The sequence below is a fragment of the Phascolarctos cinereus genome, unplaced genomic scaffold (genome assembly GCF_003287225.1).
Source record: "Phascolarctos cinereus isolate Bilbo 61053 unplaced genomic scaffold, phaCin_HiC Scaffold_1;HRSCAF=81, whole genome shotgun sequence".
Classification (NCBI taxonomy): domain Eukaryota; kingdom Metazoa; phylum Chordata; class Mammalia; order Diprotodontia; family Phascolarctidae; genus Phascolarctos; species Phascolarctos cinereus.
The window spans coordinates 265,779,581-265,804,585 of record NW_027555514.1 but is presented as its reverse complement, the minus strand read 5'-3'; the positions used below and the strand labels follow the sequence as shown (position 1 = coordinate 265,804,585).

At 39.6% G+C, this 25,005-nt stretch overlaps 1 protein-coding gene across 1 annotated transcript in view; it reads right to left on the bottom strand.

Annotated features, from left to right (window-relative positions):
- Window positions 1–25,005, bottom strand: part of CFAP54 (cilia and flagella associated protein 54) — a 288,300-nt gene that overhangs the window by 165,981 nt on the left and 97,314 nt on the right. Inside the window, exons 27-34 of the mRNA XM_078150421.1 lie at window positions 20,722–20,865; window positions 18,812–18,923; window positions 16,235–16,324; window positions 15,569–15,695; window positions 14,794–14,899; window positions 12,367–12,470; window positions 6,059–6,289; window positions 2,127–2,263 (exon numbers count right to left, since the gene is read on the bottom strand). Of these exons, the coding sequence (XP_078006547.1) occupies window positions 2,127–2,263; window positions 6,059–6,289; window positions 12,367–12,470; window positions 14,794–14,899; window positions 15,569–15,695; window positions 16,235–16,324; window positions 18,812–18,923; window positions 20,722–20,865 (1,051 nt within the window). The remainder of the gene's footprint in view (window positions 1–2,126; window positions 2,264–6,058; window positions 6,290–12,366; window positions 12,471–14,793; window positions 14,900–15,568; window positions 15,696–16,234; window positions 16,325–18,811; window positions 18,924–20,721; window positions 20,866–25,005) is intronic.

Sequence of the window (25,005 nt, the reverse complement as noted above, 5' to 3'; positions counted from 1 at the left end):
CGTGGGCAGAGGACGCTTCACCAAGAATATGGAAGCTGTAGATATATGGGCGAAGCTGGCTACCCAACCAGTCCCCGGTTTCTAGCTTATGCCGCTAGAGACTGTGGAGACATTCCTTTGGGGGAGATACAGCTCCCCTCTGTTCCAATCTAAGCTCTCATCTTACTCTCAGCTAAGGATCTTACTTACACTTATATATCCTTAGGCATGATCTAATCTGCATAATTTATATTTACTATTTTGCTTGGATAAATGAGTTTATTCTGCTATTCACTATTTGTCTTTTGTGTGGTTCTACTCCCTGCATAGAAGTGGGCAGGCTCTCAGATTCTAGATATCCATCCATGCTAATACTCATTAATCGCATCCATATGGACCTTATGTGGGCATACGCTATACATACACTCTGTATACACCATAAGGCAAGCACACCCACATTTTCATAAAGTGATGACTGGGCAGGGTTTAGATAAGCAAGGCAAATAAAAAAATGCTGTGAGAATTTTGGGGGAAAGAGAGATAACTGTGCTAAGGCAATCAGGGAAAATGTTCCACTGACAACTTGAGCTGGGCATTGAAAAATGGCTGTAATTTGTATAGGTTGAATGGATAGCAAAGTGCATCCTCTCCAGGCAGTAAAAAGCAGCATGAACAGAGATACAGGGGCTGGAAGACATATGCCATATTCTAGGGACAGGGAGTAGAGTCTGGCGAGAATCCCAGCCTCATTTCATACCCCAGGGAGGGGCATTCTACTCTTCCCTCAAAGCATTGTGTCTAAGCACAGAGAAGATTTCCCTGAGGTATTCGCCTGGCCTCCGAGCTGGGTATTAGATAACCAGGCTCATTAACCAGATCTAGCTGGTCTCAGTTTTCATTAAAGCCCTGAAAGAGGGAAATTTTAAGGTAATCAGAGCTCTACGTATTACGGTCCATATGCAGAAACCAGACATTTGTAAATGGGCTTGGCATCTGTGAAAACACAATAAAAAGAATGAAAGTGGATATCTCAAAGCTTAATTGAAAAAAAATCCAATTAAAAAAGTGGGAATACATATTGTGACATGACTACAGCAAAAAAGCACAGGGCATAAGCAAAAGTTATGAATAGTTTTTTTTTAAACTTTCGCTCTAAAATAAAATTAAAAAACAAACCCCAAATACAGAAATAGTTACACCAACAGGTTCATGTAGTAACTGCCAGGATGACAAGAGTTATATACCATATAGGATGTTATACAATATGTACCATATGAAATGCTATTTTCAACATAAAAGGACTGAACAGTCATTTCTGAGCTCAAGAATTCTGCTGTTCTTGCACTTATGGGCCCTTGACCTCTCACACAAGCATACCAGAAAGGAGACGGGATGACTGAGAAGGCATCAGAGGAGGAGCCAGCTTTCGCAGCCCTGAGGATTCCAAGTCATCTCAGTCCATAATGGCCTTTGGAGGGTTTTCTGAGCCAAAATCCCAAGCTACTTAGCCAGCAGGGTTTGGACACCAGGAGAAGCAGGGCACACAGCTCTTAGATACTTTCCCAGAGGCTGGGCTTGCTGGCAGCGTACAGACACAAAAGGTTTCAAGTACCCCAGGAATTCATGATCTGTCCTTCTCCCTAGCACTGGCACCAGGCTGGGCTAAAGCCTCCCCACCCTAGTCTGACTCCCCAAACCAAAGCTAGCTCTCCATCTTAGCAGAACCCCAGGGCAATTCTGAATGCCCTGACCCAGATGGACTGGCTGGGCCCTTGTGGCTTGGATACATCATCTGATCAGAGCCAGCTGCTCAGAAGGATCCAGGGCAGACCTTCCTAGCATCCACGCTCCTGCTCTTCCTGGCCCGCATATTCCCACTGTCTTGCTTCAATGTTTTACCCCTGATGCTCCCCAATCCATACTGCCCTTGGGAAGGCGGATAGATTCTGGGATCAAATTCCCATTCTGCACCCCACCACCTTGCTGTCAGTTCTGCTAATTCAGGAGCAGGCCCTGAAGTAGGCAATCCTCCCAATGTCCCACTCATTTCAGACCAACATACTAACATCAAACCATGAGGTGATAAATGAGGCTGAATTAAATACAAAAACTTGGGGCAATCCTAAAGAATGTTACCATTTCTCTACCTAAGAGGTTGGGTCTTGTTTTGCTTGAAAGTAGGAATTCAAGTATTGCTTTGTAGCCTTCCTCATTAATGTTTTCCTCCGCTAATAACGTCCCAGAATTGTATAATGAGAATGTATCAGGGTCTAAAGTTCGGAAGCTGCAGAGATGAGAGAACAAGATTAAAACCCAGCAGAAGCCAAATGCAATGAAATCTTGTCAAAATGTGAGTCTACTTTCATTTCAAAAATGTCCATGAGTTGCAGTGAAGGAGATTCAAAACCAAAATGGCAGCAGTGAGTCTGGTGCAGAACCTGGGGGAGAGTGATCTGTAAGGGAATTGCCTTGTTGTGGTGGTCCTATTGCTCTTATCTTCTAACTAAGGGTTTTTATTTCACCCCAGCCCCACCTGGATCACTGCCTTGTCACGGTGGAGGGCCTTGTGTAGCTCAACGAAACCACGAGCTATGCCATGCAGGGTCAAAGTGGAAAGTCTGACAAAAGGTGATCCATTGGAAAAGGAAATGGCAAAGCACTCCAGTATCTTTGCTAAGAAAACTCCAAGGACAATATTAAAATGATAAAAGAGATAACACCAGAAGATGAGCCCCTCAAGTCGGAAGGTGTCCAACACACTACTGGGGAAGAGCAGAGGAAACCACAAGTACCCCCGGTACTAATGAAGTGGCTGGGCCAAAGTCGAAAGGAAGCTCAGCTGTGGATCCATCTGGTGACAAAAGGAAAGTCCCACGCTACGAAGATCAGTAGTGCACAGGAACCTGGAATGTAAGCTCCATGAACCAAGGTAAACTGCACGTGGTCAAACTGGAGGTGGGAAGAGTAAACACTGACATCTTGGGTGTCAATGAACTTAAAATGGACAGGAATAGATGAATTTAATTCAGGTAGTCATGACTTATACATCTGTGGCCAAGAACCCCTTAGAAATGGAGCAGCCCTCACAGTCAATAAAAGGGTGAGAAAAGCAGTATAATCTCAAAAGTGACTGAATGAGATCTGTTTGAATCCAAGGCAAAGCAATCAACATCACAGTTATACAAGTGTATGCTCCAACCACTGATGCTGAAGAGGCCAAAGTTAATCAGTTCTACCTATGACATCTTCTGAAAACGACACCAAAAAAAGATCTTACCTTCATCACAGTGAATTGGAATATTAAGGTAGGAAATCAAAAGATAAGTGGAATAACAAGGAAGTTTGGTCTTGGAGTACAAAATGAAGCAGGACAGAGGCTAATAGAGTTTGGTCAAGATAACTCACTGCTCATAGTAAATGCCCAAAAGGTGACTCTACACATGGACTTTACCAGATGGTAAATATCAAAATCAGATCAATTATACACTCTGCAGCCTAAGGTAGAGAAGCTCTATATAGTCAGTTAAAACAAGACCTGGAGCTAACTGTGGCTCAGATTATGAGTTTCTTATTGCAAAAGACAGATTTAAATTGCAGAAAGCAGTGAAAACCATCAGACCGTATAGGAATGACCTAAATAACATCCCTTATGAATATGAAGTGAAAGTGATGACTAGATTTAAGGAATTAGATCCAGTAGATAGAGTGCCTGAAGAACTGTGGACAGAAGTTCACAATATTGTACAGGAGGCAGCAACAAAAAAAACATTTCAAAGAAAAAGAAGAGCAAGAAAGCAAAATGGCAGTCTGATGAGGCTTTACAAAAAGCTGAGGAAAGAAGGAAAGCAAAAGGTAAAGGAGAAAGGGACAGATATAGCCAACTGAATGCAGAATTCCAGAAAATATCAAGGAGAGGTAAGAAGGTTCTCTTAAATGAACAATGCAAAGAAACAGGGGGAAATAATGGAAGGGGAAAGAGAAGTGATCTCTTCAAGAAAATAAGAGCTATCAAGGGAACGTTTCATGCAAAAATGGGCACGATAAAAGATAAAAATAGCAGAGACTTAACAGAAAAAGAAGAGATTAAGAAGAGATGGCAAGAATATACAGAAGAGGGGCAGCCCTGGAGTCAGGAGGACCTGAGTTCAAATCCAGCCTCAGACACATGACGCTTACTAGCTGTGTGACCCTGGGCAAGTCACTTAACCCTGATTGCCTCACCAAAAAGAAAAAAAAAGAATATACAGAAGAACTATACAGGAAAGACCTTAACATCACCAACCACAATGGTGTAGTTACCGATCCAGAGTAAGACATCCAGGAGAGTGAAGTCAAGTGGGACTTAGGAATCCTTGCTAATAATAAGACTAGTGGAGGGGACAGAATTCCCACTGAGCTATTTAAAATCCTAAAAGATGATGCTGTTAAAGTGCTGCACTTAATATGTAAGCAAAATTTAGAAAATTCAACAGTGGCCAATGGATGGGAAAAGATTAGTTTATGTCTCAGTCCTAAAGAATGGCAATACCAAAGAATATTCAAATTACTGAACAATAGCACTATTTCACATGCCAAAAAGGTTATGCTTAAGAGTCTGCAAGCTAGGTTTTGGCAAAGTGCAAACCGAAAATTATCAGAAGCGCAGGCTGGTTTTCGAAGAGGCAGAGGAACTTGAAATCAAACTGCCAACATTCACTGGATTATGGAGAAAGCAAGGGAATTCCAGAAAAGCGTGTACTTCTGCTTCGTTGACTACAGTAAAGTCTTTGACTGTGTGGATCACAACAAAATGTGGCATGTTATCAAAGAAATGGGAGTACCAGATCATCTTACTTGTCTCCTGAGGAATCTGTACATGGGCCAAGAAGCAACAGTTAGAACTGAACATGGAACAACGGGTGGGGTCAAAATTGGGCAAAGAATACAACAAGGCTATCAATTGTCACCTTCTTTATTTAACTTATATGCAGAGTACATCATGGGAAATGCCTGGCTAGATGAATCAAAATCCAGAATTCAGGTTGCCAGGAAAAGTATTAACAATCTTTGATATGCAAATGATACCACTCTGATGGCAGAAAGTGAAGAAGAAATAAGAAATCTCTTGATGAGGGTGAAAGAGGAGAATGTAAAAGCTAGCTTGAAGCTTAACATAAAAAAAAAAAACTAAGATCTTGGCAACTGGTCCCATCACTTCCTGGCAAATAGAGGGAGAAGAAATGGAGGCAGTGCCACATTTTATATTCTTGGACTCGAAGATCACTGCAGACTTTAGCCGTAAAATTAAAAGATGCTTGTTCCTTGGAAGGAAAGCTATGGCAAATATGGGCAGTGTATTAAAAAGCAGAGATATTACCTGACTGACAAAGGTCATATGGCCAAAGCTGTATTTCCAGTAGCAATGTATGGCTATGAGAGCTGGACTATAAGGAAAGCTGAGCTCCCCGCAATTGATGCTTTCAAATTGTGGTGCTGGAGAAGACTTTTGAGAATCCTTTGGACAGCAAGGAGATCAAATCAGTCAATACTCAAGTAAATCAATTCAAGTTATTCACTGGAAGGTCAAATACTGAAGCTGAAGCTTAAATACTTCGGCCACATAATGAGAAGATGGGACTCATTGGAAAAGACCCAGATGTTGGGAAAGATTGAAGGCAAAAAGAAAAGGGGACAGTAGAAGATGAGGTGGAGAGATGGTGCCATGGAAGCAACAAACATGAGCTTGGACAGACTTTGGGAGATAGTGAAGGATAGAAGAGCCTGGAGTGCTGTGGTCCAGGGGGTCACAAAGAGTCAGACATGACTGAACAACTGAACAACAACAAAATTTCACATTAGAAGCAGGTCCTCAACACGTGAGATCTCAGGTCCAAAATATCTTTCAAGGGGGTTCAAATTGAGAGAATAGGATTTGAAGGTCATGGTCACATAAGGAAATGTGAAGGAGTTGGTTTATTGTTTGGAAACCTAGAAGTCACTTTATTGCTTTGCTGGTTGGTGTTTTACCATAGCACCCAAAATACACAGAAACCATGTCGATGTGGGTAATAAGTCATTTTACAAGGAAAATACTCCATACCTCATCGCATTTTGTGAACTGCAAACTTTCATCTTTTTATGCTCTGCGAGTTTGATTTTGAATAAGCTGAAATGAGCATATGCCAAATGTACGTTCATCTGAGCTCTCCAAGGTAACTCTTCAACAAACAATTGGTGCAATCTTTTTCTTTTTACATAGTGAACCACTTTGGGGCACAAGAATTCTATCAGGATTTTAAAAGCTATTTTTCTAACGTCAGTTCTTTTAAATCTGGAGGAAAAAAGAAGAAGCAGGGATTTCAAAAATCATATAAATACTAAATACCAGATAAAAGAAAAATAATAATATTTTGCATAAAATATATCCAGAAATTCTTATTCTAGCTTGTTGGTTATTGAACTATTTGGCCTTTTCCTTGGGGCCAAAGCACTAGATCCTATAAATACCACAAAAATACTATGAAACAACAGCTATAGCTATAATACCAGATTCCACAAACGTGGAAATGCAAGATATCCAGAGACATATCTGCAAAAGGCTAAATGACAAAGAAATTTTCAAGCATTAACACTAGTACAAACAATTACAAAGTCAAATTAAAAAATGGATGACTCTGAAAAAGGTTTTTAAAAATTATGGAAAGTCAGCAAAAAATAAGATGCTTTAAAAAATCAGTAGGAAATAATGAAGAAAATTACTGCTATGGAGAATTTAATAGAAAACCTGAAATAATCAATCAAATCAACTAACAACACTTACTATAGCAGAAAGCAGAATTATGGCCAAACGTGGATCATTTGGAGGAAATAATAGTTGCAGAAAAATCACTGATCTGGTCAGTTGGAAAACAGGCAGAATTGAGTAATGGATCCAAAGGATAGATCATAATGTGGCAAATTCAGAAGTGCTGACATCTCAGAAATTTTAGGAAAATACAACAATTTTGATACAATATTCCAAAAAAGCAATGGGAACTTCCCAGAATTAGCAAAAACAGTTTTGAATGTGCAAGTAGAAAGAATTCTGAAGTTTTCAACTTCTGACTCCAAGAACCCAAGGTTCAATATCCTTAGACACATTATAATCAACCTCCAACATTAAAATAAGGGGGGAAATTCAATCTACCAGTAAGCAAAGGTTGCCTATTAAAAACAAACCAGGATCATAGAGAACTCAACAAGGGTAGGGAATAATAAGAGAAGCTAAAATACAATTTATACAAGATAAAGAAGCTGAGACCACCAAGTCAGATCTATCTATTCAGAAAAATCTCTGGATGCTCTCTCTTTCAAGGAAAGAGATGGACGGGTACTCAAAAAGCAACTCAACTTTTATGAGTTTGGAGAAAGGTATAGACACCTCAAGTCTTTCACAAGACCCAACAAGATTCGGGCCTCACATTCAAAAAGATAAGTATTTAAAACAATTCAGACTTCTCAAATAAACCAATTGATAACAGTGTAAGAACTCTCAGGATATAGCAGAAATGAGAGGGAGGGAAAAAAACCCTTTAGAGGTGTGGAAGGAAGAGGAAGAGAAGAAGCTAGGTGGGAAAGGGAATGAGATTGAGGCAAGCCCAAAACAAAATTCATCTTTGAACAATGAAAAGTTCAAGTTAAAGATGCCCACATAGTCTAATGGGAGAAAAGGAATTTTTTTTCCCAAGTGGCTTTGTTAAGTTTGAGTTAACAATAGAAATAATAAACACAACATAATGTGTATTCCCTTCCAATTGAATTTGTAAAAGGTAAAGCTAACAATTGTAATGCTAAATGAAAATGGACTAAACTTTTCAGTAAAAACCAGAAGAAAATGTCCTAAAAACCATTGCCTTGGAGAAAAGGAACATTTTAAAGTCAAGTGAGTTGAATAAATTACTAGAAACAAAATCAATGGGTTGATTACACTCAGGTAAATGAATTGTCCATGGCAGCAACAAAAGGCAATGCAGCTAAAAGTAAACAAAAGAAACTGATATGGGGAAAATATTTCCAGTATATATCTCCATATGTACATTATATACATAGATTTATGTCGCATATAGTTAACTGTGTCTTAGATCAATGTCTAAACCCAGAATTTATTAAAGTTTGATAGATAAATTGTAAGACAAATACACAGCTTCTCAATGGAGCAATGGTCAGAGGTTATAAATACATAAGATATATATGTATAAAGGATATAAAAGAATATATACATATATAAAAGATATAGAAATGATATAAAAATGTAAGAAAAATTACATTTAAAGATGTCAAATTGACTTACACTCAGAAAAATGCAAATGAAGGCAACCAAAAGATATCATCATATGACCACTAGAATAGCAAAGATAAGGAAAAAAAAAGAAAATCGTAATGTGAGTGGAACTGTAGAACAGGTACTCTGATATATTGGTGGGAATGTAGATTGGCACAAACATCAGTCAATCAATCAATAAACATTTACTGAGCACCTACTGTGTGCCAGGCACTTTCAGAAGTAACCTGTGACTATAAAATGAATCACAAAACTGAGTGTCCCTTTTGACCAAGTAACTCCTTGAATAAACCTTTACCCTCCAAATATCATAAAGAAAAACTATTATTAGTTCATATCTGGCCCAGCCCCACTCACTCAGACTATACTTTCACTTTCCTGCCATACTTGTTCTTTCCCAAAGGGACATCTGGGTCCCACCCTGGGGCAATATTGCCTTGAGCAGTGACAGTTGGTTAAATTTAGGCCAGCCCAACCACTCAAGTAAGCATCACAGCTGTCTTCTTGCTGTTCTGACAATACATAATCCACTCCCTTTCCACCTCAGGCTCTTGGGAGGGTAATCAAATCCATAAAGTGTGTGTCAATCAATTACCCTCTGGATCCACTCATCTTCTGTCTCTGAGACTTCTCAGTCCAAAATCTCTTTCCCTGGCTACGACCACCCCATTTGTATCTTTTCTGTTAGAATGTAAGCCCCTTCAGAGTCAGGGCTGTCATGTTTTCTCATTTGGATCCTCAATGTTCAGCACAGTGCCTGGCACTTAGTAATCAATATCAATCCAAAAGTACTCATAACTATAAAAAAAATACTCATTCTACTTATTCGTAATAGGGGGAAATGATTAAAAATCGCGTGTTGAATGACTGGAGAATACTGCATAAATAATAACTCACTGATAGAATCGTATGATGGAATAAAAATGAGAGGCATAAATACAAAGAAACAGGGAACGATTTCTACTAAATGACTATAAGGTGCGATTAGGAGAAGCAGACCAGCATATAGATAGCTCAACTCCAACTATACCTCAGAAAGCAAACAAAGCTTAAAGCACCAGAACCTCAGCCAGACTTGGGAAGGATCAGAAAGCAAACATATTTCTTATATGTTCGGGTGTTCACACTTTGTTTGGTTCTATCCTATTAAAATGATAAGTTTTATTGATTCTCCTCTGCTGATTTATGTTTATTTAGTTATTTGCCTTTATAAATAGTTCCTACTTTTGTAATAACTTTTAAAAATATCTAGGTGAATATATGAAATTGTTTACAAATGTGTTAAGTAACACATTTAGTCAACTTGAAAATCAAACCTCAGAAATCTGTAAACGTGAGCAAATGCTCATGTTCAACAACTAAGTGCTATGTTAAACAAAATATGAACACCGCAAACAATAAAAATGGCCTCTAGTCACTCGCTATATTTACTTGTAATAGGAAAAAACTATCAACAATTTGTATGCACAAGGACTGCAGAATGGATGCAGAAATTGAGTCACTGATATAAGGGAATGATGGGATACATTAAAAATGAGAAAAATCTATAGAGTCATGAATAGTTTGGTACCATTAACCGAACGAAATGAAAAGAGAAAAAAATTATCCTAAATATGTTACATATTAGCACGTGTGTAAATATAGAAATTAATAGATATTAGACATCAGACAAATGAAACTCACTAACTTCATTAAACACACGCCGGATGTGTCCAGTATCAGTTACTGTTAGAGATGTAGGGTTGGAGATTTCAAGTGACTCTATTTCTACCGCAAATGTCAAAGTACTCTATCTTCATGTGGCACCCAGAGGATAGTTGATTTCTGTTTAAAATGCTTAATGACATTTTAGATACCTTAATAGCATTTAGACTCTCAGTGGACCAAGGAATCAGGAGTTGCCCACAGCAGGTTAGCTTTCACTGACCTAGCAGAAATACTACTGAACTAGTCCTCCATGCCCAAGTCTCAAAGCAAGTCAGCTCCCTGAACATGGTTACAACAAGGTAACTGAAGAGAATTCTGGCATGAGCACTTATCTGTGTGACCTTGGACAGGTCACTCAACATCCTTGAGCCTCAGGTTTGCTCATGAGATCTCACTCTGAGATACTCTGAATAACACAAACTGAATGTGCCTTGGATTGTTTCTGCAGGACATGAGACATCTCAGAAAGACTGATCACAAACCAAATAGGAATAGCAGCTGGGAAGAGAAGTCTCAGGCTATTTCTACAGGATGGCTCCCCTAGTCAGGGCGTCACCTATGGGGCCAGGAAGCCGGCCTAACGGAGGGAGAGGCAGGAGGCAGAATGTGCCGGCCAAGTCAAACCACCATCACCATACTACCTTGGCCACCACGTCCCCTCATACACAAAAGAGATAGTCCAGGACTCTGTACCCAAGAGCCTTGGGAACAGCAGTGCTTTCCAGATCCCTGCCTCTGCTTCCTGGCCCTGAAGCCATCACTGCAGAAAAGGGGCCCATCTTCCTTTCCACCACCAAGCTGTTAACCAACTGCCCCCAATGTGCAGGCAAGCCCAATTGGCCTGGGAGATGCAAACTGCCCTTCCTCTCCCACACATCTTTACCCCAAATGCTGACAAGACACAATGTGCTGCTTTTCACCTCACCCCAACAAGCATCATCCTACGCGGTAACACCTATAGAGGTGCAGCCTGGCCACCACTCACTCCTGCAGGGGCTGCAGTCACAGCTACCAAAGACCCAGAAAGGGAAGCTATCACTGTCCCAACTCCTTGACTCTGTCAAATGGTTCACCATCAGAAACCGATAGGATTTTATGAGGGGAAATTACATTCAAGAAAAGCAGCTTTGCTGCTGCACCTTAAAGACCATGGGATGGACGGTTCCATCTGACTTGTAAGGGAAACCTTTCATGGGTTGTCTCCCCCCTTAGAATGTGCTCTCGTAGAGAGCAGGGGCTGTCTTACTCCTCAGCAATTAGTACAGAGCTTTGCACACAGTAAGCACTTAATAAATGAGTTTTCATTCACTCACTAAACCCTTATCTTGATACCAAATAACATTGCTCTTCGCAATAACTGTATAAGACCAAAACTTAAACACCAGCATTGTCATCTGTCATTCGTTGCTTAAATGTTACCTGCTCAAAGCCACAGGATGGAGGAGAAAGTACCTCTCTCACCATCGTCTTATATAAAAAAATCAGCTCCCATCAATCCATGTAAGTAGTTTATTCATTCACAAAGATACTATGTTCGAAACAGATTCAGACTCAGATTTCTCTGAATCTCATGCCATTGCTATGCTAGCTGAATGATGTTACTTCATGCAAGGAATAAAGAATTATGTGTGTGAATGAGAGAGAGAAGAAAGAAGAAGAGGAGGAAGGGAGGGAAGGGGATAAAGAGACAGAGGAAGAGGAGGGAGGAAGGGAGGGAAAGGGAGGAAGGGAGGGAAAGAGAGGGAGGGGGAAGGGCATAGTCATACAGGGTATTTAAGCTTTAATAGCTTAAAACTGCACTAAGACTTTTTGGGACACCCAGTATATACGCCTGAACTTTTGATTATAATGGTATAGAGAGAGAAGCTCTCTCTGCCAGTGCCAAGGATCACTAAAACTCTGCATCTTGAGTCTAAGAGTTGCATGGGGCACTGAAGTTAAGTGACTCGGCCAGGGTCACACAATTAGTATGACTCAGAGGTCCAACCTGAGCTCCTCTTGGTGTTCCCCAGTTCAAGGCCCAATCCCCTACACTAGGGGCTAAAATCCATAACATGGGAGAAGAACTCCATCCATCTCTAAAATGCTGAATATATATAAGAAAGACAAATGCCATTGAGCTTGTTACCTTTAAAATTCTCTATAAAATATATTAATGTCAAAAATATGTAAAAGTTAGAGGCTTGGAAACACCAGCTAAAAAAGTGTCGGCCTGGACTGTAACATAAATACTCTTAAACCAATAACAAGTGTAACCGCTTTCAAAGTTTGTAAACAAGAAAAACCAATACCTAGCAAAACTTTATCATGCAAGTAAAGTGATTTGGGATTTTTATGATTTAGAAAATAGACACAAATACATTTCCGGGAAATGAACTTACTTTTCCAGATCTGGTAATTCTGACAGTGAGAGGTGTTTGGTAAAATACTCTTGCAGAGCACCCTTTTTCTTGGTTTTTGGCTTCAAAAATGGTACCTCTGTGGCCTTGGGAGATAACAGAAACAGCCAATTATGTTAGAGACTAAACAAACTTTCAATAGAGCAATTTGGGCACATTTTTAAAGCTAATTTATCATAGGCAACTACGATCCATTGCTTTCACCATACAGCAAAATGGAGATCGACATCAAAAGTGTTTTCTAAAGTTCCATATTTGGCAAAAAATTTTTTTTTTAAATCTGAAGTGCTGTAGTAGGGAGAAGGGGTTAGATTTGCATTGCTTGGCACCAGAGGGTAGACCGAAGAATAATAGAAGGAATCTACATAAAGGCAGATTTCATCTCAATATAAGGACAAACCTCCCAATATTTTCTTCCTGTTGAGTCATTTTTCAGTCATGTCTGACTCTCCAGGACCTCATCTGGGGTTTTCTTGGCAAAGATACCAGAACAGTTTGCCATTTCTTTCTCAAGCTCATTTTACAGTTGAGGAAACTGAGGCAAACAGTGTGATTTGCCCAGCTAGTAAGTGTCTGAGGCTGGATTTGAATTCAGGTGCTCCTGACCACAAGGCCAGTGTTCTATCCACTGCATTACCTAGCTGCCATAATTATGAAAGTTATTCAAGAGGGACCTGGACTTGGCAGGATGATGAGGCTAGAAGTAACCAGTACAGCACCCTCCACACACAAGAGCATCTCTAGGACCTCTCCATCCAGGGGGAATCTCTCTCAGTCTGCTAATACTATTAGGAAGCCCATGTCTCTGTAGCATGCCTCTCTCAGTATTAATAATCAGTGAGACAGTACATGAGGTCAGAGATCTATTTGGGTAGGAGAAGTGTCTTCCCCAGAAGATCACACATGGATGTGAATGAAAAAGAAAAAAATAATTAAAGAACCACACAGAGTTGTTTTTTTAACTAAACTCAGATGAAATTCAGAAGGAAGTGGACCAGGGAGTGTCCTGGAGAGGGATAAGGGAGGGCTGAGCAGTAATTGAATGCAACCTTTTAAATCAACCACCAAAACCTGAAAATAAGGAAAGGGGTAAAGCTCCCCACAAAATAGGCAGGGTGAGATACAGCCAGTTTTCTGGGAGTCAGAGATCTGGGGGAGGCTCCCCACAACACCCTCTAACACTGGATTGGGGATGAGAGCTGTGGTGAAAGTACTTGGCCCTTGCTAATGTATATAATCAGGTCACAGTACCCCCGGGGGATGGGTCACATTTCTGTATTAGTTATTACGAAACAAAAAAGGGTTCCAAAAATATGAGCAAGCAAAAGACAGAGAGACACACACACATACAGAGACAGAGAGACAGAGAGAGACAGAGAGACAGAGAGAGACAGAGAGAGGGAGAGAGACAGAGGGAGAGAGAAAGAGAGAGATGGACAGGAAGAAAGATAAAGAGAGACAGAGAGGGAGAGAGGAAAGGAAGGAAGGGAAGTGAAGGGAGAGACAGAGAGAGGGAGGAGAAGAAGAAGAAGAAGAAGAGAAGAAGAAGAAGAAGAAGAAGAAGAAGAAGAAGAGAAGAAGAAGAAGAAGAGGAAGAAGAAGAAGAAGAAGAAGAAGAAGAAGAGGAGGAGGAGGAAGAGGAGGAAGGAGAAGAAGGAGAAGGAGAAGAAGAAGAAGAAGAAGAAGAAGAAGAAGAAGAAGAAGAAGAAGAAGAAGAGGAGGAGGAGGAGGAGGAGGAGGAGGAGGAGAAGGAGAAGAAGAAGAAGAAGAAAGGAGGAGGAGGAGAAGAAGAAGAAGAAGAAGGAGAAGAAGAAGAAGAAGAAGAAGAAGAAGAAGAAGGAGAAGAAGAAGAAGAAGAAGAAGAAGAAGAAGAAGAAGAAGGAGAAGAAGAAGAAGAAGAAGAAGAAGAAGAAGAAGAAGAAGAAGAAGAAGAAGAAGAAGAAGAAGAAGAAAAGGAAGGAAGGAAGGAAGGAAGGAAGGAAGGAAGGAAGGAAGGAAGGAAGGAAGGAAGGAAGGAAGGAAGGAAGGAAGGAAGGAAGGAAGGAAGGAAGGAAGGAAGGAAGGAAGAAGGAAGGAGAAATTCAAAACTAAGCTTATTTACCACATCAACAAAAGAAACACTGATATGTATTATTGTACATAATGATGTTATACCTACACTAGTTATAAAAGTGTCACTTCAAGAAATATACATATCTATTGTAAATTTAAATAGATTTAACATCTCTCCCGTTTTGATGTTGCAAGTTATATTTTATTTTATTTTCAAAAGCAAGTTTTATGGTAGGAAAATCTTTAGATTTTTCTCCATTGTATTCATAAACTGCTCTTAGGACTAAATAGAGGAGAGAATTGTTGTTCAGGCTTTCATTGTTTCTTTTAAAATGAGAAAAAAGACGTGAGATTTACTTTTTGAATTTCCATGGCAGCTGCCTTGTACTTCTTTGGGTCTTCATGAGCTGAAGTACTTTCTGTACCTGAAACTTTCTTTATTCCAAGAAAGTTGTCATTTCTCCTAATACAGAAACAAAGTTGTCAGTTCTCCTAATACAAAAATAATAAGTTAGTCATAGCCTAAGGAGTCAAATTAGGAAAACTATACATGTCTTGTTGATGTATTCTTATAGCTATTAAGGCAAAATGATTGCTCTCAAAGCATTCTGATTTCTCAAAACATACAAGGAATTTGACTAGAACTGGATTATGGGCCTAAAAAAATCCCACCAATCATTTAATTTATCCAAGGAATTTCAACAGAAATTAATAGACATTCAGCTACTGTACTCCTCCTGGTCACACAAATTCAGTGGGTATAGAAAAGGAGATTTTCACTACTCAAGAAACAAGGATGAAAGTTTGTTGAAAAATTATATATTACTAGATTATGTGCTATTTTTGTATTATATTATTTATATATATAAATTAGGCATTATTAGATTATGGATTATGTGATTTTATGTGTTAGCACAATGTCTAATATATATTAGGCATTTAATAAATTATTACTGACAATAGAAAAAAAGTAAATGAAAATCTCTGAATTATTTGTGGCTTCAACATGTTGTCTGGGAGAAGGATTTCCTTGTTTTGGTGATCACACATTAGGTTGCAAGATCTACAATTACGACCCGCAAGAAAAATCCAACAAAAGGGTTAGATTTCTCAATATTGACATTACAAGTACCTTTTTAGGAAGTTTTGAACAGTATATGACATGTCCACCACATAGTTAAATCTCTCTTCATGAATACATTTTGTCATAACTTGAACAAAGAATTCCAGAAAACGGGGCTTATTCTTGAATTTCATTACTGTATAAGCAACAGAAGTCAACACATCATTATGAAACCATTTTGTTGATCATGAGCTACTTTATGAATTTACCTTTTAGATTTCTCATCATACAGAAAATGACTTAGTAAATGACTTAGGTGATACTGTCTGAGGTCCAACAAGCTGTCACTTTCCATCATTCACTTTCTAAACACATCAATGAGATCAGCCCATGAATAAATACTCTTACAGATTTTATTCACAATATGATTGGCTGAAAGAGCTAAGAAAAGGATGCCTATCCTTTGAATCAGCCGGATACTTTTTGTGAGAAATGAAGCACTGATGACACAAAATATGATTTAAACACTATTGGAAGAAGATTGTAGAAAGGCTCTTGTTGGTGCACAGTTGCTCAATAGCAAAAGTCATTAAGAAAATGCGACCCCATGGAGGCCCCCCAAGACTTTGCATCTGGCATCTGGCGGCCACAGTCCCTTCTGTTTAATGAAATCAAGAGCAAATCCAGGAATGATAAGCCCACAACGCGAATGATAAGGAACCAAAAGGCAGTTACCTTCTTTCATGGCACCTCTGAGTGTCCAAGTTAAAATTATAGGGTAGAGAAAAAGGGGGTCTTCTGCTCCTGTGAGTTCAACAAAGGGATCTAAATTAAAACAAACAAACATGAAGTTGAATATTCTAAGTAATACAAAAACAAAGATGGATAAATTATGTCTTGGGGTGACAGAGAAGAAAAACTTAGGTGTCTTCATTCTGCATAATGTGTTTTAAAGTATAATTTTCTATCAAGAGAGTTTGGGAGACAAAGGGAACCCAATGAAATTTTCGATATTAAAGTCTATTATTTTCAGAATATCGGACAGTCTGCAGTTATGTTAAATGAAATGTTATAAGGAAATGTAGCACCCTGTTCAATAACAGACATGTATAATTGAACGCAAAACTTAGGAGCCCCAAAATTATAATAACACTTTGCTTAACATACATTTTAAGCCCCAAAATTATAATAACATAGATTTTAACATAACAAAGGAGAGACAGTGTGACCCAAAGGATAGAAGACTGGACAGGGAGCCAGGAGAACCTGAAGTCGAGTCTTAGCTCTAATATTTACTTGCTAGGTGGCTACAGGCAAATCATCTATCCTCTCTCATCTTCCATTTCCCCATCTGTAAAATGAGGGTAATACCATTTGTGGTACATAACTCACATGAATGCTGGGAGATTCAAATGAGATATGTGTAAAGAGCTTGATAAGCGTTAAAAGGCTACATAAATGTCATTTACTATAACTGTAGAAAAAATAAGGCTTTATTGTACCTAATTAGAATTCTATTTTATTTATGTTGCAACTGTGATTAATTCATATTTCTACAATGCAATTAATTTTTTTAAATGTTCTTTTTTCAATTAACAAACAATTATTCTCTCTCTCTTTCTCTCTCTCTGTCTCTCTCTCTCTGTCTCCTCTCTCTCTCTCTCTCTCTCTCTCTTCTCTCTCTCTCTCTCTCTCTCTCTCCACCACCCCCATTATGGAAAAAAAGAGAAACCAAACCTGTAACAAATATGCCCAGTTAAGTGACACAAATTCTTCATTGACTATATCCAAAAATATATGTCTAATTAAATGTATTATATTTTCAAGGTGTTTTTATTCATTTTTATAGAGTATAATCAGAGTGAAGGTTTATACTTCTCTAGGCTCTTTGATGACTAAGAAGATGACTAAGACGGGGGGGGGGGGGGGGGGGGGGGCCGGGAACGGAAGTTCAAAGCTGTGACTTCATTGCATCAAACTCCCGGGTAGGGAAGCTCCTTCCACTGAGGACCAGCAACTCCTTTCTACCTTAGTCAGCTGCCTGGGGCAGTAAGAAGTTGGGTAACTTGCTTGTGGTCACACAGTTAGCAGAGGTAAGAGACAGAATTTGAACCCAGATCTTCCCACCTCCAAGGCTGGCCCTCTAGCCACTCCATCTACCATGTCGACAAATGAGGGAAGAGAAAAAGACAAAAGCAGACAACTGGGAGAAATAGGTCACCGGGACGCCATCTTGTCAGGCACAGAAGACACGACAGTTGAGTGGGCCCCCAAGGAGAATGACAGCCATGTTCACCCATGGTCACACCCCTGACGTACTGGGCACCCAATGCACACAGGGCCTTCCCCAGGGGCTCGCTGCCTTCCCAAGGCCAGGTGAGTTCACCCACACTCTTCCAGTGGCTGCTGCAGCCCCACACAAGCAGCTCAGAAAAGTCCTCATCCCTAGGGCCTTGGTTCCATTTCATTGCTTCACACCCCATTAGAGGCTGAGGGTGCCATCTGGCAAGTCCACAAATCTGCTCTGTTCAAGAAAAAAACAAAATTCTGCCCATCCAAATAAGACAGAGTACTGATGTGGAATCAGGAGGACTCATTTTCACATTCAAACCCAGCCTCAGACATTTAACTAGCTGTATGACCCTAGGCAAGTCACTTAATCCTGTTTCCCTCAGTTTCCTCATCTGTCAAATGAGCTGGAGAAGGAAATGGCTAACCACTCCAGTATCCTTCATCAAAAAAAAAAAAAACAAATGGGGTCACAAAGAGTTAGCCACAACTGAAATACCTGAACAACAAAAAGGACTTTACAAGCATTTAGTCTTTATCTTTTGGCCAGTAGGCGGTGAAGTAGGTAGAGTGCTAAACCTAAAGTCAGAAGACTCATTTCTTGAATTCAAATCTAGCCTTTTCTAAACTTAATAAATACTTACTAGCTGTATGACCCTGGGGAAGTCTCTTAACCCTGTTTGCCTCTGTTTCCTCTTCTGTCAAATGAGCTGAAGAAGGAAATGGCAGATGACTCCATTATCTTTGCCAAGAAATTCCCAAACGGAGTCATGAAGAGTCAGAAACAGATGAAAAAACCGAGCAACAGAAATGTTCAGGGCTGGGCCGGGGACCCTGGCCTATTATCAGATGAGAACAGTCCCGGTCCTTTTTCTACAGTTTCTGTTCAAATAAACCACTTCTGTATGGTCCCATTGCCCAGTGCCCTTCCCAGATGCTCCTCGTTGCTGTCTTTGATGAGAAGATCCCCGAATACAAAAAGAAAGTAAAGCAGAGGCACACAGAAAGCAAGAAAGCTCTTACTTTGTTTCGTCAGCTTGAGCAGCTGCGTTTCCATGAGGTTAAGCTGTTCACTGATTTTGTCCGCTATGACAATCTGTCCCTTGGACTTTTTCGCTTTCTTAATGAGGACGCCCTAGGACCATACCATCGCAGAGAATCAGAAACGTCAGTTACACTCTATTGCTAAACATTCCACCACCACCCCCAAAACAGAGAACATGTCTTCAAAATCTGGTTTTTGTACTTAGCAAATGAAACTAAGACTTAGCAGGCTACAATGTACATAGCTTAGCTCCATGATTCTCCAACCTTTAGCACCTTAAACAAAAATTTGGTGGTGTCCTTGCAATAAAATACTTTTGAATGCTGATAATAATAATACTAAATTATAAGGCTGATTATTTAAAAGCTTATGTTTTCAAGTCATTTTTTTTCTAAGCCTAACAAAATTAGAGACAGAATTTTTAGATTTGATTGCATGCCATTCATAAGTGATTTCTATTTGAGGACATGAGTATGAGAGGTCACATTGCTAATTTTCATATTCTCCTTTAAGTGACAATGTGATTAATGAAAGTCCCAGAGAATACTGGTTTATGTAAATAGAGGAATGAAAAGTTGCTTTTTACAAAAAAAATTTCCTGTTCCGTTCATAAACACCGTCTTACAAAACAAAAAGGTAAGAAAGTCCTTTGTATTCCTGTCTTTTCAAAATACTTGATTTTATCCAATTTATCCAATTAATCCAATACCTATGAAGGGTACTGATACAGAAAAATAAAATTTTAAAAACTCAAATATAGACATCAGTTATTTTACACACCCTTTGCCAAAAATGGGCCATTTAACTGATGGCCCAATCTGCTCCAAAACTTATTGTGTGCTTTTGATGAGTGATTCCAGGCTAAGAGGCTAATTTCTCAATCGTGTGATCAACTCTAGCCAGTTCAATGTATACTTTGTATGGGAAGAACACAGAGGACAAATTTCATGAGACTGGTGCATGTCATTGTTCATCATTACAGCTTAAGTAAATAACTTACAAGAATCAGTTGTCTAGTGTGAAAGAACTGTAGTGCCCAAATTGAGTTTCGGTAATTCAGAGTGAAAATGGTCATGCCTAAGAGAATTGACAACAGGTCTGCTATTACTGTTCTCACTGACTCTCCTGGACCTATAGCACTCAAGAACTGAAAGGCATAAGCTTTGAGGTCATTTCATTTAACCTCCACCCAATAAAAAAAAAACCAAACATTCTTCGCCATCCCTGATATAGAGGATAATTGGATCCTAAACCAGGAGTTGGAAGGGGTCTTGGAGGCCATCTGGTCCAACACCTTCATTTTACAGGTGAGGAAACCTGGGGGTGGATGACAGGATCAGGGAGCCAGAGCTAGTGCTGAAGTAGATTTCTGTAGCACGGAATGGTAGAAATTGCTATGGGTTTGGAGTCAGAGGGCAACCTCACGCTGAAGCTTGGCTCAGACGCTTAATATCAGTGTGATTTTGGGCAAGTCATTTCATTTCCTTGGGCCTCAGTTTCCTCACTTGTAAAATGGTCTGCAAGGTCCTATATACACACACACATATAAACACATCCATATATATGTGTGCATACATGTGCATAGATGTACATGCATATATACATATATGTGTGTACAAAATGATGTATGTAGACATGGATACATGTATATATGTATATATACTGGTAGGTCTATGTGTGTGTATGTATTTTCATATATATATATATATATATATTGAAACCCAAACTAAAAATCAACATCCAGTTTTGAGAAGGGAAGTTGTGCTGTCCATACACAAAAGTTCTTGCTGTGCAAACTATTGTCAGCGCCCCTCCAACTATCATACATTCTTTACAAAGACCCAAGAAAGCACCTACATGAAGGAGAAATGGAAGATAAAACAATCACCTCCTCTGTCACTTCTTCTTGCTCATCATCACTAAAGGAAGCTTGACCAACATTTGAAAATAACCCTTGTGAGGTGTCCAACAACTTTTTCCCAAAATTTATAATTATCACTGCAAGGTCAAATTCCTTCCAGGAACGCAGCACCTGGAAAAAAAACTATTAATTACCTTTCAGGAATGCACCTGGATCTTTTCAAGTAACATGCATCATTTTCTTTTTTTTTTGAAACGTTAGAAGACATGTGAATTTTGGAAGTGTGAGAGCCCGCTGGCATGCAGTGATGACACTTTTAAAATTATCAGGTTTACTGACAAACACAAGTTGTCCAAGAATTCAGCCTCTGATCACATTTGTCGAAAATCAATGAAAGCTAATCTGTACGACTTTATGGAATTGAACCTTACTGAATGTTTTGTATGTCCTTGGGCAGGACACATCCTTCTGGACTCGATTCTGCTAAAAGTGAACACTTCTATGGGCCTTATTTATATGGTGCTTTAAGGTATGCAAAGTCCTCACTTCCAATTTTTATCTCATTTGATCCTATAGCAACCCTGGGAAACAGGAGGAATTATTTTTTATCCCCATTTTACAGGTGAGAAAATTGAATCGGAGAGAGTTTGGGGGATGTACAAGGTTATAGAGCACAAGGCCTGAAGTCAAGAAGACTCATCTCCCTGAATACAAATCTGACCTCAGACACTTCTTAGCTATGTGACCCTAGGCCAATCACTTAACCCTGTCTGACTCAGTTTTGCCATCTGCAAAACGAGCTGGAGAAGGAAATGGCAAACCACTGCGGTATCTTTGGCAAGAAAACCTCAAAAGGGGGCAGCTAGGTAGCGCAGTGGATAGAGCACCAGCCCTGAAGTCAGGAGAACCTGAGTTCAAATCTGACCTCAGACCAAACACTTGACCATACTAGCTGTGTGACCTTGGGCAAGTCACTTAACCCCGATTGCCTCATTAAAAAAAAACTCCCAAATGGAGTCACAAAGAGTCAGACACAACTGAAATGAATGAACAACAAATAACAGCCAGGGTCACAAAGTTGATGAGTATCTAAGACAGGCTTCAAATTAAGGTTTTCTTGACTCTGAGGGCAGTGCTATTATCATCCAGCTGCCTATTCATTTTGTTAAGTTTTAAGGAGAGTTTAGTAAAGACTTAGAAGGCAGTATGAAAGGGGACTGCCTAATTCTCCTCTGCATTTCAGTGAAAATGCAAAGCTGAGCCACACATAAGGAGATAATGCTTCCCTGCTGTAGAGCCTTAACCTGAACCCCTGCACCAGACTCCTTCCCAGACTGACAAGGGGACGACTGCCTATAAATTGTGCTAGGCAAAGTGACTGGAAAAGATGTCTCTGAGCTTATTCCTGAAGCACTGATGGGAGCATCATGGACAGAAGACAAGGCGTTTCCTGTGCCACTGAGAAAATTCCTGATGACACGTAAACCTAAGAGGATCCACTCAGAGAGCAAATTTTCTTCCTTCTATTCCATGTCAAACTATGAAGGAAGGACGTCTTCAAGGGCAGGTGAGTCCAGATTGCCAATCACAAGCTCATTATGAAACGGGCCAATCATGGAATTGTTGAATCATTGTCATTAACACCAGTTTTAGGAAAGTTGAGGCATAACCTCATGAGATAACAACTTTCTTCTAGGTTGGAGAATCATGCTAACTAGTAAACTGATGCAGCAGGAAAATGTTTTATGCTAAAAGGCAAAGATCAGATGATTTCTATTTCCCTCACTTGTTGCTTGCCAACATTATCTGGGGCCTGATTTTTATGACATGTGGTATTCTCTTCCCCCTTACTTTTAGCATGTCGTAGTGAAAGGCTGTGTAAATGTTGAGGGGGATTTCCTCTTTAGAATGAAGTTCCTGGAGATTTCTCTGTGTGCGTGTGTGTGTGTGTGTGTGTGTGTGTGTGTGTGTGTGTGTGTGTGTGTGTATGCAATGATATTTCATGTATCCACCAAGGATACATGAAGGACTTAACCTGTGATTTCCAGTATTAAGAATTTCTGGATAAGGAAACTCCTAGTCAATACCCTTCCTGAAATTTTTAGTCCTAGAGTGCTGCCAGGGGCACAGAGTCACACAGAGGAGACATAGAACCCAGGGCTTTTTAGCTCCAAGGCCAAATCCCTATCAACTATTCCACACCTGCCTCTCAGAAGCTAAAGAAGAGAAACCAATAATAAGGCTTTCAGACTGAACATTTCCAGAAAGTAAAAAGTACTGTAACAAAATTAATGAAAACTATTAAAGATGGTGGATCACAGGATTGGCGCTTCATCTGGAATTCTAGCAACTTTTCCAAAATCCATTGCCACTTAGAAAAGACAATTTGATAAATCTAAAGAGGAGGTCAATTTTTTACATCCTTGAAAATGGAAGAGAACCAAATGAGTTCCAACTGGGCTTGACCATTTTAACCTACCTACAAAGAACAAGGCTCCAAGAAAGGCCAAAGTGGGTCTAGAACAGACATATCAAATATAAGGTAGCTGCGAGCCTTATGTGGCCCACAACACTCCCAAGTGTGGCCTGAACCAGACTGAAATGTAACTGGGAAATATTTAATAAAATAAATAAAAAGACAGTAAGACACAACATATTTTAAAACTACATCAATATATGACCCATGGGGATCCTTGTGTGCTAATTAGTGGTCTATACATGCAGAAGTTTTAATTCTGTGGTCCATAATGAGATGCAACTTAGCATTATGAATGGAATACTGGACTTGGATTTAGAATGACCTGGATTCACATGGTGCCTCTGACACTATCTGTGAAACTATGGGGAAGGCATTTAACTTCTCACAGAATGAGGATAATAAGAGCTATAAGCATCTCTCAGCAGGGTCGTTTTGAAGCTCAAGTGAGATGATCACAAGTAAACATTAAGCACCTACTATATGCCAGGCACTATACTGAGCACCGGGGATACAAAGAGAGGCAGAAGACAGTCCCTGCTTTCAAGGAGCTTACTAGGTAATGTGTGTAAAGTGCTTTACAAACTAAAACATCATAGAAATGTCTGCTTTTTTATGTATTTGAAAGTTTTTGTGGGACAAGATCACCATCACTTTGAGAAAGATATGGAACTTTATACACTGTGCTTCCCCAGCTTCCGATTTAGCCTGGCCAATTTCTAAACCTTTGAAACTGCAGAAAATGTGCCAAACTCCACTGGTAGGAGGAGCTTCTTCACTGGGAGCTCCCTGGATCAATGACATCACAGGTCTGGGAAAAAATAAAGTGAGAGGGAGAAGAGGAAGGATAATCGGACCTCTTAAACTCAGTCTTTGCTATTCTGCATAACCACTATATTAAGGAAACGAGTGATGATGACGTTAAGACCAAATAGATATAACTGGTTCTTGGGGAGGGGGAACACCTGAATCCTCCTATCATGAAAAAGTAACATTTCCTGTCAAAATTAGTGCTTCCACCAAGTTTCCTGGCCCATGTCCTCCCCACTGTCTCCTTCTTCCCTCTGCTTTTCCTCCCTTGCTTCTCCCACAGGAGGAGAGCTATCTCTAGAGACTAGAACTCTTATCTAACCTTCTCATACAAGGGCTATTAACCTTTTTGGTGCCCTGGACCCCTTGAGTGATCTCATGAGGTCTACGGATGCCTTCTCAGAATAATGTGCTTAAATGGGGGCAGCTAGGTGGGCCAAGGCTCCTCTTCCTGGGTTCCAACCCAGCCTCACACACTCACTAGCTAGGCAAGTCTCTTAGCCTCTATTTTCCTCTGTTTCTTCATCTATAAAATGGCAAAAATAACACAACCTGCTGAGCAGGGTTATTGTGAGGGTCAAATGAAATAATAATTACAAGATGTTTATCATGGTACCTGGAATACAGTAAGCGCTATATAAATACTTGCTATCATTGACACTACCATCAGTCTCATTATTAGTACAGTATCTACATAGTAGGTGTCACATAAATGTTGCCTATTATTATTTTCATTGCTATACAGATGATTTAAAACTGTATCAATACATGACCCATGGGGACCCTTGTGTGCTAATTAGTGGCCTATACATGCAGAAGTTTTAATTCTGTGGTCCATAATGAGATGCAACTTAGCATTATGAATGGAATACTGGACTTGGATTTAGGATGACCTGGATACATATACAGATACAGATGACTTCAGAGGAAACCAGCTATATTGAAATATAGTAATGAGAATATATTTTAAAAATGTGTGGATTCTAGATTTAGAGCCCTTGTTCTAGACAAATGGTGTCAAAACT